Source organism: Podarcis liolepis, assembly GCF_965112155.1.
Source record: "Podarcis liolepis genome assembly, chromosome: 2".
NCBI lineage: Eukaryota > Metazoa > Chordata > Lepidosauria > Squamata > Lacertidae > Podarcis > Podarcis liolepis.
Genome location: NC_139555.1, coordinates 94,605,669 through 94,623,664, shown reverse-complemented (window position 1 = coordinate 94,623,664; position 17,996 = coordinate 94,605,669). Strand labels below are relative to the sequence as shown.

The 17,996-nt window shown below is 41.7% G+C and overlaps 1 protein-coding gene across 3 annotated transcripts in view; it reads right to left on the bottom strand.

The window, feature by feature from the left end:
- LOC310701129 (contactin-3-like) overlaps nt 1-17,996 on the bottom strand; it is a 164,839-nt gene that overhangs the window by 18,349 nt on the left and 128,494 nt on the right. For all 3 annotated transcript variants that reach the window (XM_083491446.1, XM_083491447.1, XM_083491445.1), the window contains 3 exons: nt 10,008-10,135; nt 9,000-9,175; nt 441-558 (listed from right to left, as the gene is read on the bottom strand). In XM_083491446.1, coding sequence (XP_083347572.1) covers nt 441-558; nt 9,000-9,175; nt 10,008-10,135 — 422 coding nt within the window. The remainder of the gene's footprint in view (nt 1-440; nt 559-8,999; nt 9,176-10,007; nt 10,136-17,996) is intronic.

Sequence of the window (17,996 nt, the reverse complement as noted above, 5' to 3'; positions counted from 1 at the left end):
TGGGCTTTCAATAGCAATAAGTTGCTGTGTCTGCACCCCCCCCCCCCACTGCAACATATAAACTGAATATGTGTATTGTGTACTGTTCATTTCCTCAGATCTCAGGAAGTAGGAGGAACATCTCAGAAACCTATGGGAAGCTAGAAAGAAACATTCAGAAACTATCTCTACCACCACTAATTTAGCACTCTCTGACAGGGACATCAACCAGAGTTCCAACATACAGTCTCTCTCTTTCTGTCACTACTGCTGGTCCTGATAGATCTCAATGTACATGTTGAACCAGCAGGAAATCAACATGGCAAAAAGGAACACTTTCTTGAGGTTTGCAAGGCAGTGCCTGACACTTTAGATACAACAACAGAACTCTCAGACTCAATCTGGAAGCATCCTAAGAGGTGTTTACTTATGCCTAGGTAAGTAAGTAGCATTGCTCATACCTCGAACTATGAGATCTGCTGCAGATGACACACTATCCACTTCTGTCTTCACCATGCACACGTATTTTCCACTGTGTTTCAGCTGGATATTCCTAATCATTAAGTCTCCCGATGCACTCTGTTCAGATAAACATATATATTTAAAATTTATATTCAGTTAGCTTGCTTGTTCTTGGTTCAACAGCATTTGTTTTTTTTCAGGTAAAGAGAGGAAGCTGCCTGGTGCTGAGTCAGATCATTAGTCCATCTAGCTCACTACTGTTGACACGAGACTGGCAGCAGCTTACCAGAATTTCATGCAGGAGCCCATCTCAGCCCTAACTGAAAATGTCAGGGGCTGAACCTGCAACCTTTTGCATGACAGCATGTGCTGTACGCACTGAGCTGCAACCAAGAGGAAGATACCAGCTTTGAAGTAACACTTCTGTCAATAATTGCTTGCATGGAATGCAGTCTGTCTAGTGTGCACTAGCATGTGCATGCACAACAGAGATAGAACAGAATATGACAGAGGAAGATGAAATTATTTTCAGTAGCTAGATTTGCTTCCCTGGGGAATTTTGAGAAGCTGGAGGGGAATAATAAAAAGATGCCCTTTAAATTTAGATGAATAAAAGAACTGGGATTGTGGATGTGACCTGACTTCCTTTATGAACTGATCTGGACCCTGCAATCATCATCTGAAGCTCTTCTTCATGCGCCTCCTCCACAAGAGGTCCAGAGGGCAGCAACACAACAATGGGGCTTTTCTGCTATGGCTTCCCGCTTGTGAAATGCTCTCCCCAGAGATGCTTGCCTGGTACCTTCATTCCACATCTTTAAACGCTAGGTGGAAACGTTCCTCTTCAACCAGGCCTTTGGCTGTTTAACATTCTATGGCCTTTTAAATGTGTTTGTGGGAGGGGTCTTATTGGTTTGTTTTTGTTTTATTGTGTATTTTGTGTTCTCATTTTGTATTAGTATTTCGTTGTGAACTGCCCTGTGATCCTCAAATGAAGGGCAGTATAGAAAGTTAAGGACGCGGGTGGCGCTGTGGGTAAAAGCCTCAGCGCCTAGGACTTGCCGATCGAAAGGTCGGCGGTTTGAATCCCCGCGGCGGGGTGCGCTCCCGTTGCTCAGTCCCAGCGCCTGCCAACCTAGCAGTTCGAAAGCACCCCCAGGTGCAAGTAGATAAATAGGGACCGCTTACTAGCGGGAAAGTAAACAGCGTTCCGTGTGCTGCGCTGGCTCGCCAGAGCAGCTTCGTCACGCTGGCCCGTACGGGCAGGGGTACCTTTACTATAGAAAGTTAATAGTATAAATAATAAATAAAAATGTCAAGTACAAATGTAAGATGCTAGAAGCAAGCATACAACAAAACAATTCCAACCCCAGATTGGATTCTAAGTAAGGGTCAAAAGGTCCTAGATGTAAAGGGAGAAACTTTCATTTTAGTGGAAGAAACTCTTGTCTAAGGATACCATGGGACTTAAAAAAAAAAATTATTGAGATTTAAGATCACCAACCAACACCCACCAACAAAACATCACATTTTGTTACATATGTCCTACTTTATGCCCCATAGAGCCGTTGACTTCCATCCTTCCCTTCCACCAGTTTTCCTATTCCATTCTATAATTATAGAATACCATGGGACTTTGAATTGGGGGTCCCAGTAGCCAAACTCTGGCTTCTTTCTGCCTGTGCAAGTAAGACAGAGGAGTAAGTACCCATGGTGGCTGGATGCCACCATGTACTATGGGCACAAAACACTTGTCACCTGCCATGCCCAGTCTGAGCCTTGTTAACTACATAACCAGCCAAGTTATCCATGGGGATAATGGGTCTCTTATTATCCCAGGTCTTTGCTTCTTCTCTTTAGCCTGAGCAATTTAACCTTCTGCCTGCCATCTGACTCTGATATTATCTATGCCCCCAATTACTAGCTGAAACTAGCATCCAGCCCCAAATTGGGCAGACAGGTGCGCAGCAAATATAAAACTGACCTTATAAAAAAAGAAGCCAAATGATTTGAGTACTCATTGTTCTATCCAGAGATGTTTGTAATGAGGATCTCCTTAAAAAGAGAGCAGCTCTCAGAAGCATTAAAAATTCCAGTTCCAGTGACAGAAGGCTGACAAGTGGTTCTCTCTCTCTGTGTGTCTCATTTTTCAAACTTGCAAAACTTTATCTTCCTGAAGCACAAATGTCTACTGTGACTTCACACTTCAAGACATCACACTTTGTATGACCCTTAACAATGCATCAGTGTCAGATAGACACTTGTGTGTTTCTGTCAAATAAAATCATCTCACACTGTGCATGCATGCTTCTACAGGAAACCACCAGTAATTTATTTTGATTGTTCACAATCTATAACACCAACAATAAATAATGAAAGAAATGAAGAATAACAACTAAACAGAGGACAGGCGTTAGGCAAGCATTTTCTTTTCTAAGGCTACAAAAACAGCAGTGCATAAGAGCCAAAAATCAATCCCGTTAAGAGAGAGACAGAGAAGATAACAGGACGGCCCACCGAGAGCTTCTTAAGCACGAAGCCATGTTCATAAGAAAAAGAAATCCTGACTTTGTTGCAAAGAGTTTATTGGATCTTTTTTGGACGGAGATTTCTCATTTGTGGTGGGATGGTTGGGTAAGAGAGTTTTTATGAACCGATGGAAAGAGGGAATGTTAATTATTGTGCTTCTTTGTATTGCAGGAAAGATTTTGTGTTTTGGGGGTGGTGTGTGCTGCATTCATGTGTAGTGTGCATGCATGCATGCATGTTAATGCACACACCTTGTCCACTTTTTGGGTCCACTCACCACTTACACAAGGACCTTGGAACACTGGCAATCAGGAAACACAATCCTCAGGCTCAAAAAAGTTCCCTAGATATGGTTTAGATGCTTTATTTTCCTTCTGTTTCCCTTATGATCTCAATCAGCAGTACTTTAATCTTTTGATTAAATTATTTTCAGTGGCCTTTGCTTTCCAAAAATACAAAGTCACGTCTTATCTAAAAGAAAGTGTCTTAAAACAAATGTAGTATTCTCCTTGCCAGTTTTTTGAAGTGACTAGCTTAATTGAAAACTTAAGTACCTGGTAATGATTAACTATTTCTATGTTTAATACAAGCTGGAATATCTTTAAAAAGTGTTGTATACAATTAATGGGAAAGAGTGTGATGTTTGGTGTGAAAAACTGCGGCTCAAAATTCTTCCAGAGAGCACAACATATAAATTCACACACCAGTGAGAACTGACAGTGTAAAGCAACCCTCAAGGCTAAGACACCCACATTCACCCTTTCCAGTGCGGTAATTTATTTGCTGAAATAAATCTTGCACTAAGTATAAATTTGCCTGTGGGATTGTCAAACCATATATATATAAGCTTGTGCACCTCTCCGATGACAAGTTTGAATAGACAAAACAATGCTGTATCTAATCACAGTGAACAATATCATGTTGGCAAGAGAGAGAGTGAAAGTTGAGTTCCAATATTAATCATTCACCGTATCACCAAGGATGCACTACCAAAGCCTTAGCATTTTGTGTAACTCAGTATTGGGTATCATGAAAGCACTACAAAAATGGTGCAGCAACATGCTCTCAAGCTGTCAATGTTTCTTGGAATTCTGGCAGTTGGAGAGATTTCATTCACATCTTCAGCCAGTGAAATTAGATATGTGTTGCTGTGGTCAAGTCACAATGACAGGAAGGTCACCTTCCCTGACCGGCACTACGCTGACTCTTGAAACAGAAATCACCAGCAGTCTGGGTGGTACTAAAACCAGTAACCACACTGTAACCATTTCTAATACTGATGCCTACCCAGTTTCAGCTGATATTAGGCTTTCTGACACAGTGATATCTGAAGTGGCATACAGGCAGCATGTTGACAGTTCAGAAGCTGTGTGCATCATCCGTCAAGAGAATGGTAAGGCAATTTTTGTTTAATCCTTACTTGCTTGGACATCTGGGGTGGTGGTGGTGGTGGAGACTAGCTTGCTACACACCAGGCAAAATGTAATATTTAAGGACTATACATACCTGCCTGCATGCGTGTGTGCTCTCTAGCCTGTCTCGTGTGTGCTTTTCTGAAGAAGTGTCACCTCAATTAGCATACGCTATCAAAGACCATCTGTAGTTCACTCCCACAGTACTGGAGAAATCTGGGCAAAACTTCTAATTTCAATCCCCTGCTTTTAAAGAGATGAGCTCACCTCACCTAGGAAAGGAAGTACACCTGTGCATAAGCTGGACTGGATTTAACTAGTCACAAATGTTCCAGAGCAGACATCTAAAGGGACCGCCTCGCCTGGTATGCCCCACGGAGAGCCTCAAGGTCCATAAATAACAACACCCTAGTGGTCCCAGGCCCTAAGGAAGTTAGATTGGCTTCAACCAGAGCCAGGGCCTTTTCAGCACTGGCCCCAACTTGGTGGAACGCTCTGTCTCATGAGACCAGGGCCCTGCAGGATCTGATTTCTTTCCGCAGGGCCTGTAAGACAGAGTTGTTCCGCCTGGCCTTTGGATTGGAGCCAATTTGATTCCCTCCCCCCCTTTTTTCTTTTTTCTTTTCCTTCTCCTGCAATGAGGCTTCATTTTAATATTTTAATGTTCCATTATTTTAATGTTGTATTTTATTTTTGTTTTTAAGTTGTAATCACTCATCTTGTTTTTATTATTGCTTGTAAGCCGCTCTGAGCCCGGCCTTGGCTGGGGAGGGCGGGGTATAAATAAAAAATTATTATTATTATTATTATTAAAGGAATAAAGCTCTGGAGTAGGGCTGTGTGGTGTTAGGTTTTCAACATCGCGATGCATCACCAGCAAAACATCGCGGTTTGGCGATAAACTGCAATGTTGAAACAAGCTGACAAGGTGCTGGGAGAAACTGCCTCAGCTCTCGTGGCGGGACCTGAGGCGCTTTCAGCCCAGCATCTGGCAGGCTGGGGACAATGCGTGCAAGTAGGAGCGGGATCGGGGCTGCTCAGAGAGAGCCCCTGTGCCACCTGAAGGCAGCCAGACGGAACAGAGGCTGGGGTTGGGGAAGGTGGAAGCAGCTCAGCAGCTGCATCTGAGTGCGCCTGCACTGCCTCTGATACAGCTGCTGGGCTGCCTCAGCCTTGCCAGGCAGTGCTCCTTTAAACTTCTCCATTGAGGGGAAGGCAGCCGGGAACCCCTCAATGGAAAAGTGTGACGGAGCCTGCACCCCCCAGCTGAGCAGACGCGATCCAGCTTCTGTTCCCATGCAAGCAGGAGCTGGGTTCGGGCTCCATCAGCTGGGAAGCAGGAGCACTTGTAACAGAGCCCCCCTCCGCAGTTGGCTTGAGCAAGCTGGTGGTGGGTTGGAGGCTCCATAAAACTGCTTGGCTGAGACAAGGGCAGTGGCATGCTCCTCAGCCAAGCAGTTTAAAGAAGTGGGGGAACCAGCTGTATCTCCCTCTGCCAGTAGGAGGGGCAGACCATGGTGGCGGTTTCACTCAGTGGTATTTCGCTGGTGAAACCATCACCGCTTGAGTCCTTCTGCCTCCAGCACCGGCAGATTTTGTTCCTCCAGTGCCCAGTGTGCTGAAGGAAAGAGGACTCAGAAGCAGCAGCAGTTTCACCAGCGATATACCGCTGAGTGAAACTGTCATTGTGGTCTGCCCATCAAAGCTGTCCTGGGTGATATATTGATATATCGCCCAGGTCTATTGTGGAGTGGAATTCAACATCACCCTCTACCAATCATTCTGTTTGCACAAGCATTGCAGCTTGCTAGGTGAAATGACCCCCCTTCCCTTTCCCCCCATTCTTGGGGGTTCGCTTGACTCCCCAAGAGTCAATTTCAAAGGGTGTGTGTGTGCAAAGCCCTGTTGTGCAAGCGAAAGTCCTTGCGCAGGGTTTGTTAGACCCTGTGGGCCCATAAGTGCAACCCATTCACTTTCCTATATCTTTAGTTCAGAGGTGGTGCTGAAATACAGTGGGGCTTAGAAGCTGGGATAACATGTTCAACTTGCTAAGTTTCTGCCACATGTCAAGCAGCGATCACTTGATCTGTCTTTATGTCTAAGCGTCCAAGCCTCTCAGTAGCTTCTCTCTCTTTGAAATTCCAGCCCTCTTTCCCTCAACAGCTTCATGGCATACGTGCTCTGAAAAGCTACCCTGCTCTCAAGCAATGCAGTTCTAAAAGTCAAGGAGGCAGCGCTGGCTAGAACTGAAAGCCTAGCGTAATAGGATGCGGTCACACAAGCTGATCCCAAGACTTCTTCTTCTGGCTTGAAAAGACCTGCAGTACTTACTAGTTGCAGAAGATGGGTACTGCATCTCAGGTGCTAGAAACCAGGGTGAGAAGTTTAACTAGGCAGGAGACAATAAGCTGTGTCTCATTCTGAAAGAACACTCTCTGTCTCAGCCCCTGTCAGCTAATCGTTAAGACGTCACCCTTTAAAATAAAAGCTGAATAAAACAATTCTAACGAACGATGCTTAACACTGGGGTAGGACACCCGGCCACCTGAAAAGAGGCCAGGTTTTGTTTGAAATGGTCTAAGTTATGTATGATGGTAATGTGATTTCCCTGCCCCTTCCCGCCTCCCAGTTCTTCAAGGCCTCAAGAGGTGCTGTGCTGGAGAGGTTTCCAAAACCTCTGCTTTGTTTGTTTGTTTTAAAAGAGGTGGGAGGGAATTGACTGCTGGCAGACTGGAAGTGAAAAAAGTTGGCCCACGCACGTATGTGGAACACTACATGCCGTGCTTTGGATTCCTGCCATTAGCAATTAGTGGAATAAAGCTGTATAGTACCAACATTGCATTTTATCACAATCCAGTCTTATAATTAGATATAACTTCATTATAATTTTAGTCTTTTTCATTTGAAAAAAAATAAGGAAAAACGATAGTTTCATTATAACAAGAGGAGAGTTCATTCTTGACTGCTGTTTTACCTGGGAGCAAGGCTACTGTTGGTGCCACAGTGTTGCCAGAAAGTTTATTTTTATTTTTTAAAACCATTTTTATTGATTTTCTTTTCTGATAACAAATATCCAATATCATTACTTAACATTCATTTTCCAATTTCCCCCCTCCCTGTGACTTCCCCCAACTTCTGGTTTATTACATCAAATGTTGCATTCTGCTGTTTGTACATAATACTATGTTATCACCTGTTATATTTCTTGTTCTCTGTAAATAAAATTGTAAATGTTTATTTAAATCCTGCCAACGAGTCCATTTTTTTGTTTTTGTTTCTGCAAATAAGTTGTAAAAGTGTGGCCAGAAAGTTTAAAACTCTCTGCTCCTTTTCCCACTGCCCCAATTTGGATTGGCCCCCAGCTGAATGTAGCAAAAGAAAAGCAGAAAAAAGCATAATGTTTAGGAAAGGGGGGGGGGGACACAATCATGTGATTCATGTAAGGTCCAATTTAGCCTTAAACTTTATAGGGGAATATAGCACACAATTCCATGGGTACTTGGACTCTCTTATTTATTCATAAAATTATTTATAAATTTGCATTTTGATCCAAAAGCACACCAGCCAAGCAACACACAATTCAAAAACTGTAATTTAAAGCAATATTAGGAGGAACAGATTAGGAACAAGAAAAATGCACATGTAAAGAGAAAGGGCAGAATTAAAAGCTACAAAGAACAAGTAAGTTTTAATAGCTTGCCTAAAACTAAAGAAGAAGCCACTCTAACCTTCCTAGGGAGGGAGTTCCACAGCTGGTATATCACTGGCAAAGCCCCTGCCCAATGTTCTCTGCAATTAGCCTCACTTTGGCTGCATTTGCTTGTCATGCTAAGCCATGGCTTGGCACAAATGTGCTGGTTCCCAAGGAGGAGACTGCACCTTCTCAGGCATTTTTAGGCCACTTACTGTGCCATCTTAACCCAGGATTGTGGTTTAAGGTCCCTCTTCCTCAAACGTGATTTGTAGTCAAGGATTGTCCCAAGGTTATAGGTTGTGATTAAGAAGATAGCTTAACTATGATCCCTTAGCTGTGGTCCTGGGCTAATCTAAAAACTTGGAGAGGAACATAGTGGGTGTGAGCAACTATTAAGGAGGCAGAACATTCAGGAAATCATGACAAGCCATTCTCTGGTTTTACTGTGACATGAAAATCGGACCTTTGTGGCAGAGATGCCAAAGCAGATCATAAACTACAAGAAGGTTTTTATGGTAGGAGTCATCCTAGACATAACAGGAGCAGCTATATCTTCCAGGGATGGGAGGTGTTATGTTCAAACCCCAAAAAAGGGTATATAAATGAGTGGAGCAAAATAATATCCTAGCAAAATGGATGGGCTATTGCAAAAGAGAATATGTAAATTCAATCCACTTGTAAGTACATTTCTACAACTAATAAAAAGGTGAGATTTATTTTGCAGAAATTCCTCTACCGTCGAATCCATTAATAATATGCAGCAAACCCCACACTATCATTAGCAGTTTAATGGTTATGTATTGTTTTTGTCATTAAACAGCTACAAATGTACTAAGTTTAGAAAAATCATTTTTTGCCCTTTCCAGATGACCATTATAGTTAACGATAACAACCAGAAGATAAATAAATACTTTACAACTTACCCCACCTACTCTCTCAAAATGAGATGCATCTTTTCTGAAGTCAGTCAATGCGCTGTTAAAATACCATGTAAAACTAATGTCCAGCAGTGGATCGTGCTGAACTTGACAGGGCAAGATAACACTTTCCCCTACTGAAACATCCATGTTTGAAGGTGCCAGAGTTATCCGAGTTGGTTCTGTGGAGAACAGGAAGAGTCAGTTTCAGCTCTCTGAATTACTGTTCTACTTTCCTGCATAGTTGTTGTTGTTTTTTTAAGTATAATTTTGTATACAACACACACACACACAAAACTGAGTCAAACACTTATGTACAGTTTCCCTGCCTCAAAGATTTTCCAAACTCCAATCAATCATCTTTCAGGAATGTTAGAAAACATCTCAAAAGGAGAGAGGAAATACGATGAAACCGGAAACTGTGCAAAATCTGCCTTTGAAACAAGAATGCACAGTGAAAAAAATATAGGCATAAACATACTGCAGAAATAAAAACCTAAGGATTGAGGACTGAGCAGAATGACAACCAGAGGATATGGAATGCACTTTTTTATGTATTATGAAAAAAAGCATTTAAAATCTCCAGTACTGTCCTTGACACAAACCCAATTTTCCTGCTTTTTTGTGTAATGGAATTGTCATATATATTTTTAAAGCAAAAATTTGTTCCATTTCAAAACGGTAAACCTGTTCCCTCTCCACAAATGCATGGTCAAGATTAAGGAAACAGAGATTTCATATGGCTGTCCATGGAGACTATCAGAAAGTTTCATAGAAAAAGCTGAAATGTCACCATATAAAAAACTCTGAAAGATAGAGCATTCAATATAAACAGTCTAATGTATAAAACCATTTTCCTATGAGCTTAGCAAGAGCACTGATTACATATTTCACATGAATTGTGCATGCAGTACTAATTGAAAGTAAACTGGAAATTTAAAACTGGAATGTCTGTTTCACAAATTTCTCAGTTCATACAATTTGCTACTGATAGACAATTAGCTATCTAATTACCTGTAACTAATAAGCTAGTTGAACTACTAGCTTTTCCAAACTGGTTCTCTGCCAGGCAAGTATAACTTCCAGCATCTGATTTACTCACATTAGCTATTCGGAGGCCTCCATCTTTTAATAGTGAAATTCTAAAAATAAGAGAGATGAGGGGAAAAAGAGTGTAGCTTTGCAAAGAGAAATATGTGTATTCTTTAAATGCTTTAATTGCAACACATACACACACAGCTCCCTAATGTTCTTAAGAGAAAGTGAAATAATACATTCTATTCCAACCTCCTCTGACTACAGAGTAAGAAAATTATGTGGCAGCTTCATCAACCCTACATTTACAAGCCTTGGAGATGCTGTGCCTATGTGAAGTGAAAACACAGCAAAACAGCAACCCAAAACCTTTAAAATTCTCCAACTATTGAAAAAGTTATAAAGAGAGGAGCAGTCCGGGTCAGCCTTTCTCAACATGCACTACAACTCCTATTGTAGTGGAATGGCCAGGGGTCAGGGATGATGAGAGTTGAAGTTCAAGAACAGCTGGGGATCCAAGGCTGAGAAAGGCTGGTCTGGATAATAGGAATTTCAGATGATGTATTCTGGACTGTACTAGTGAGTAGAGCTTCCTGAACAAACTAAATAAACCCCTGGATTAGCGTTCTTTAGAGCCACCTTCTAGTGCCTTCCAGATCTTGTTGGACAACAACACACGTCATCCTTTCCAAGGGACAGCGTACTTATACTCAGGTCCTGCTACTGGGATTCCCACTGGCATCTAGTTAAACACAGTGAGAACAGAGTGTTGGACGACAAGGACCACTCTTCTTATGTTCTTATTCCTGACCATTGACCATGCTGGCTGGGCTAATGGGAGCTGAGTCCATCAACTTCTGGGATACACCGGACTACTTTGCAGAGTCAGAAAAGACCACTATCACAGGATTGTTCCACACAGGAGGGGAAAGGGCTTTGCACACAGTGGCTATGAGTCGGTAATGGATATTACTATAAAGCTACAGATGAGAAGGATTTTTATTTTTTGAAAGAAGATAAGACTGTCAAGGGAGGAAGAAGCATCGGAGAAATCAAGGGAGGAAATGAAGGGAAATTAAAGCCCACAATTTATGGCATATTCCAGTTTGGAATAATCATAGCATACAATACCTGGATATATAAGTAGACTGGACAAAGCAACTGTGCGGCACTGAACAGGGAGCATTGGGCCCCTTTGTCTTGTTAACTGCAAATACTTTACAAGCAGCAGTCAGATACATATATTCAAGAAGGGAAAATGTTATGTATAAGGTGTATGATTAATGCACAATCCTCTAAAAGGTGAATGAAATGGTAATGCAAACCGAAAATATATGACTTCAAAAATTAGTTTAAATTCTGTCCTTTTAGCTCTATCTTGCAGCAACAAAAAACGTTAAAATTAATCACTCCTCCGAGAAAATAATAATTATGTAACCCTTTAGTATGGATGAGTTCAAGCTGGGAGTTGCTTTTAGAAGTGCAATGGCATGAGATAATACTTCCTCAGCTCATTTCCATCTCTGCTTTACAATGTTTACCCAATGGTGGAACAGAAAGTTCTTGAAAAGAGCTCCAGAATAATAAAGGGAGCTTAAGGGGTTTGGGATTTATTATTTCTAACATTTATATCTTGCTGTTCCTCTAAGGACCTCATGGCAGAGTGCAGAGCTCTCCCCCATCCTAGTTTATCATTCTCGGATAGTGACTGGCCCCAGTTCTCATCCAGCACTCAGCTGCACCATGCAGGGTTGTAAGAAAGCAATAAATTTAGGCTACAAATGGATGCAATAGGAAAGCACATACTTCAGCCATGCTGCAAGCTGCAAGAGTGCCTTCACAACAGGCAGAGACTGGTTCAGTCTTTGCTGGCTTCTTCAGAGGACTACTACTGCCTCCTCTAGCTGTGTTCCCCCTCCAGTGTTTGAGACTCTATGCCTCTAAATACCAGTTGCTGGAAATCACATGTAGGGAGAGGGCTGTTAGACTCACATCCTGCTTATGAGCTTCCCATAGGCATCTGGTCACCCAGTTTGGGAACAGAATGCTAGACTAAAGGATGAAGTGGTAGTGGAGGAGGCTGCAGTAGTGGGGAGTGAATGGGATAAAACCATTAAAATCACTGTATACAGTGGTTCCTCGGTTTTCGAACGTCTCCGTTGATGAACATTTCGGTTTTTGAACGCTGTAAACCCAGAAGTAAATGCTTCCGTTTTTGAACTCGCCTCAGAAGTTGAACATGAAGCGCGGCTTCTGTATTGAGTTTTCAGTATTGAGTTTTCCGTTTTGAGGCTTCTGTATTGAGTTTTCCGTTTTCGAATGTTTTGGAACTTGAATGGTGTTCCAGAACAGATTACGTTTGAAAACTGACAGTGGTACCTCGGGTTAAGTACTTAATTCGCTCCGGAGGTCCGTTCTTAACCTGAAACTGTTCTTAACCTGAAGCACCACTTTAGCTAATGGGGCCTCCCGCTGCCGCCGAAGCACGATTTCTGTTCTCATCCTGAAGCAAAGTTCTTAACCCGAGGTACTATTTCTGGGTTAGCGGAGTCTGTAACCTGAAGCATATGTAACCTGAAGCGTATGTAAGCCGAGGTACCACTGTATTGCACTTTCCAGACTAAAGCTGGAAGCAGTACGAGTCCCACTAGTGCAAAAGGGCTTTCCTGCTCTTCTCCCCAAATTCCACCCCAAATTTATATTAAGTATTCTTCTTTTCCTTCCAGATGAATTGATTAAAATTTGGGAAAAACCAGATAAACTTACCTTGGGACTAGATCTACCTCTCATGCTACTAGTTAGCTATCTGTGCATTAAATCTGTGCTACAAAATTTGTCTTTGCTCTCAAGGGCACCTCTGAAAGCTGCTTATGAATGGAACTGAAAAACGACTGATGCATTTCATAAGCACCACAGATTATAGCAGTATGTGGTTGGTTGGTGCTATACAGTCTCAAATTCCATTTTTAGAGGATTCTAGTGGTTCACACATCTATCGGCTTTGCCACATCAATGCAAAACAATGTTGACAGCAGCATTGAGTTGGCACAGAAAGAAGACCTGGCATATTACACCAATGCCTATTGTTTAATTAAAATAAAAAATGTAGAGTACTTTGAGGTACTTGGAAGTCAAACATGTGTCTGAGTTGATAATGTATTTTTCAACTGCCTATATTTAAGTATCACCCTTTTTGATATACGCAAAGCAAATCAATGGCAGAAAGAATGTATTCTAAAAAAGGCCTTTGTTAGCAAAGAAACCTGCCACAAGCCAGCTATCTAAGCTGATTTACAAAGAAGACATTGACATATCTGCTATCAACAACCCTTCCTGCTTGAAAAAGAAGCCAGTCCAATTGTAAATGTTTGATGACTTAAGAGAGAAAATAACCCACATAGTCTAATATGGCACTCATTTAAAAATGACTGGAAATGGCCTAGTTTTTATGCTTCACTTATAAATGAAAGACATGGATTACGGTACGGTTCTCTCTTTATCAATACTCTACTGAAATGTCTAGTACCTAAAGAGCTCTGCCTATTCTTTCAGATATTAGATTTCAATTTTAAGCAGATATAAGTGGACTGTTGGTAGACTTTGAAGGGGGTACAAACACTGATGAAACCGTAATAAATGCTTAACATTTGCAGAAAGTTGAACTGCGGCCTCACTAACTACCAGGATCAAAATGCCTCTCCTCCCCCGTAATAACATGCTTATCAAGTATACAGGCACATCAGCAAACATATATAATCGGAAATCTTTCTCCCTTTCTTTCAGAAGGAACAGATTTTCAATATGAACCTTCCTAAATAATTATAGCAGGATGGCTGAAATAAATATGGGACCAAAATATCAATGGTTCCTAAAGATCCTTGATTTAAGTTTATGGATTTGAACATATGCTGTCATGTTAGCTGCAATGGGACGAAACAAAACATGTTTAATCAAATTGTTCAAGTTTAACTGGGATGTCAATGAGGCACCATGAATAACTGCTTATATCTGTTTGATATGTAAGAACATTTGGGAAGATGGATGAAACCAACTCAGAAGACAGCAGAAATGACTTTTATAATACAGTCGTACCTTGGAAGTCGAATGGAATCTGTTCTGGAAGTCCATTCGACTTCCAAAATGTTTGGAAACCAAAGGATGGCTTCTGATTGGCTGCAGGAAGTTCGGCATCCCCCAAAAACTTAGTAAACTGGAACACTCACTTCTGGGTTTCAATCGTCCAGGAGCCGAAACGTACAAGTACCAAGGCGTTCAACAACCAAGGTATGACTGTATAAGAAATCAAAGAGTAACATACTGATGCTCAAAAGTAATTGGCTTTTTCTTTTTTGCTATCACCCAACTTTTTTGAACTATTTCACAGACACACCAGAGGAAAATATTTCAGGAGAAACCTTGCTTTGCATACTAGAATTAAACAGAATACAGAGTACCTTAATAGGAATTTCATCTTGTTATTAGGTGCCTGCAAAGTAATAATGGACTATAAATAGAATCTTGTGAGACAGTTATTGAATATGGCTGTACAATAAGATTATATATGTTCCTAAAACTGCCAGTGAAACAGCAACTTCTCTCTCTGTGTAATAGAGATAGAATGGTTTTGCAACATGATAAAAAGTATATGCATCTGTTTTCACAGCATTTTATCTACTGGGGGGGGGGATATTGTAAGTATAGAAGGTCTAGAAACCAAGGCAAGGCATTATATTATATATCAACATGAGAATCTACACTGTCAAAATCCACGGCTCTGACACTGTGGAATTATAGGTCAGAACTATTATCTTTATAAGAGCCCAAGGGACTTGGTGGATCAAACCAGAGGTGCTTTTAGCTAGCACAGCATTCTATTTTCAGCTGTGCTACCTAAAGCAACGACTGTGAAAGCAGAGCAGAGTGAATGGTTCCATAAGAGCATAAGGAGAAGAACAAAGAAGAACAAAGGTCCACCAAGTCACCATTTCTGCTACAATAGTGGAAGCTCACAAATAAGTCATTAAGGGAACAAATGTGTCCTGATTTAAATTCTAAGTATTTGGTATTTTGGGGCATGCTGCTGCCTCTGACAGCTCTTCTTCTTCTTCTTCTTCTTCTTCTTCATCATCATCATCACCATCATCATCATCATCATATCACTTTTACAAAGCGGTAATATGTTTTATATTTTTGTGTATGTGGCAGGAGTGGAGAAGGGAAGCAGAATGGCTCTCTTGTGCAACCAGTTTCTGTTACTGTAAAACATAGGGTTCCAGAGGACTATGCATGTAGCACCATATGTGAACCAAGTCTTTTTAAACTGCTCTTTCCCATAGCAGCCTTTCATGCTCCCTAGGTATCCCATCTTGAAGATGGGGGCATCCTCTGTAGCAGCATTTGATGTGACCCCGGGAAACCACCGCTGGAACAGAAAACCTGCAACATTCTTTTTGTATCCATTGATTTCTAGTTCGTCATAGTTTTGAGACTGTAAAGGTAAAGGGACCCCTGGCCATTAGGTCCAGTCGTGGCCGACTCTGGGGTTGCAGCGCTCATCTCACTTTATTGGCCGAGGGAGCTGGCGTACAGCTTCCGGGTCATGTGGCCAGCATGACTAAGCCGCTTCTGGCGAACCAGAGGAAACGGCGTTTACCTTCCCGCAGGAGCGGTACCTATTTATCTACTTGCACTTTGACATGCTTTCAAACTGCTAGGTTGGCAGAAGCAGGGACCAAGCAATGGGAGCTCACGCCGTCAAGGGGATTTGAACCGCTGACCTTCTGATCAGCAAGTGCTAGGCTCTGTGGTTTAACCCACAGCGCCACCCGCATCCCCTGAGACTGTAGCTCAGTTCATATACAGATACTGAATAGTACAAGAATATGCTTAAAGGGGACTGTATTATGAGGCAAGTTTGAATGACTCACTCAAAAAAGAGAGGAAGCACCTCCCATTTTTCTCACCCACTAGATCCGTCTCTCTCCAGTCTGAGAATGAGCCACATGATGCTTTCACCTTAACAGCCTCCCCTAATTCAGATGGTACAGAGAAATGTGACTGGATATTATCTGCATATTGATGGCACTTCACTCCTGGCAACAGCTTTCAGAGGCTTCCTAGAGATGGGGGCACTTCTTCAATGGTTCCAGTACTACCTCCAAGGTTATTTCAAGAAAGCAGTTATGGAAGACTAATCGTTGGCATTATAGGACTTGTCTTATTGTGTCCCACAAGGTTCCATCTTGTCCTCCATGCTATTTAGCACCTCCTGCCTTCCCGAGACACTCCAGAAGGATACCATGGTCGACAGTATCAAAAGCTGCCAAGAGACTGACTCTCCCCATCTCTCTCCCAATAAATGCTGTCAACTAGGGCAACCAAGGCAGTTTCAGTTCCATGAAACCAGGCTGGAATGGATCCAAGCAATCAAGTTTCCTCCAAGCATGCCTCAAACCTGAACCCCCACTCCACCTTCTTCAGTACATTGACCCAAAGGTCAGCATAATACTGTATGAAGAAAGTACAAGGTGGAGCAAGGGGCAGGGATTATGTGCTCTCCAGATTTTAATAGTGCTTTGCCCTATAAATTAGCTTCTCTGAAGAAACTTCCAGCGTAGCTATATATTAGTAGAAGCTCAAAATATCACTTGAAAAAGTTGCTCATCTCCACCTCATCTTCCACCAAGGAAGCAGTCTTGTGTGTAGGTAAAGCAAGAAGCTGATAGAAGTGCAAGTACTGTTTTCCTGCATTCTATGAAGAAATGTAAAGTTTGGGCAGAGCTAGGGAGCCTTCCTGCTGGGATGGAGATCAGTCCATCACCCAAAACAAGGGGGTTTACACAGCCCTTCAGATCATCCACTTCAAAGAAGCGAAAGAATTAAGAGTACTTCCATCAAAATGTACACAGTTTTATTCTGCTTTGAACACACTTCACTTTTAATTAAGTAGCTAATCCTGGGTTAATCTAATACATTCATTTCATAAGCCACTGCAAGATTTAGGTCAGAAATTCAGCTGCTGTATTTTTAAGAAACAACTTCCCTCTGGGTTTCTTTCCTAGCCAAAGCAATGATGCAAGCTCAAGCAGGGGCATACGGCTAGACAAACAACACTTCATAAAAATAACTGTGTTTTGACAATGGAATGTTAAAAGCAGATGTGTCTCTGGAAACGGGTCAATTCAGTGGCTTTCAACTTGCTGAATAGCTTCTGCATATTTTACCTTCTTCCTCATTTCTTGATAGATGCAATTGAATTGGACACTGCCAGTGTAACATAAGCTGCAGTTCGCTTACCAGCATGTAAATCCCACTGGACTCTATAGGGATTACTTCTGAGTAAACTTTTAGAGGATTGTGCTGCTGTTGAAGCCCCGGGGCTGTATCTAAGTGATTGCACTTTTACTTGAACAACAAGTAACAATATTTGTTCCATCCCAGCCCACACATGCCAAAATCTGCCCTGGGAGCGGTGCAGGGGCTTGCAGAGAAGGGTTGAATACTGTTACATTAGCAAAATTTGTTCTACTCATGTGATGACTTAGTTGGATAGCTCATGGATGAGAAGTAGCAATTAATCACAGGTAGGTTTCCTTATGATCAGAGTATTGCAAATTCTTCCTAGAAGACCAAATATAATATAAGGGCTATGGTCATAGAAATTGATAGATGGCTTTATAAAAGCTGTGTTGGCCTCTGGTTTCATCTTTCAGTTCCTGGTCTAAATTGCTCTCCCTACAGAAAATAGAACAATGTTTATTTATTTATTTTTTTAAAAAACACACAATGTATGACCATAATGGCTAGGGAAGGATTCCAGTGAAGTGTTTTATGAATACCTTTTTCCTGGTGCACTGCAAAAGGCAAGTCAGCATAGAAATGTCTATTCCCCCTACATTAGGATACTCATACCAAAGCCAAAGGACACGGATGCAGTAAGAACAACATTACTTCTGCATTTCCTTATTG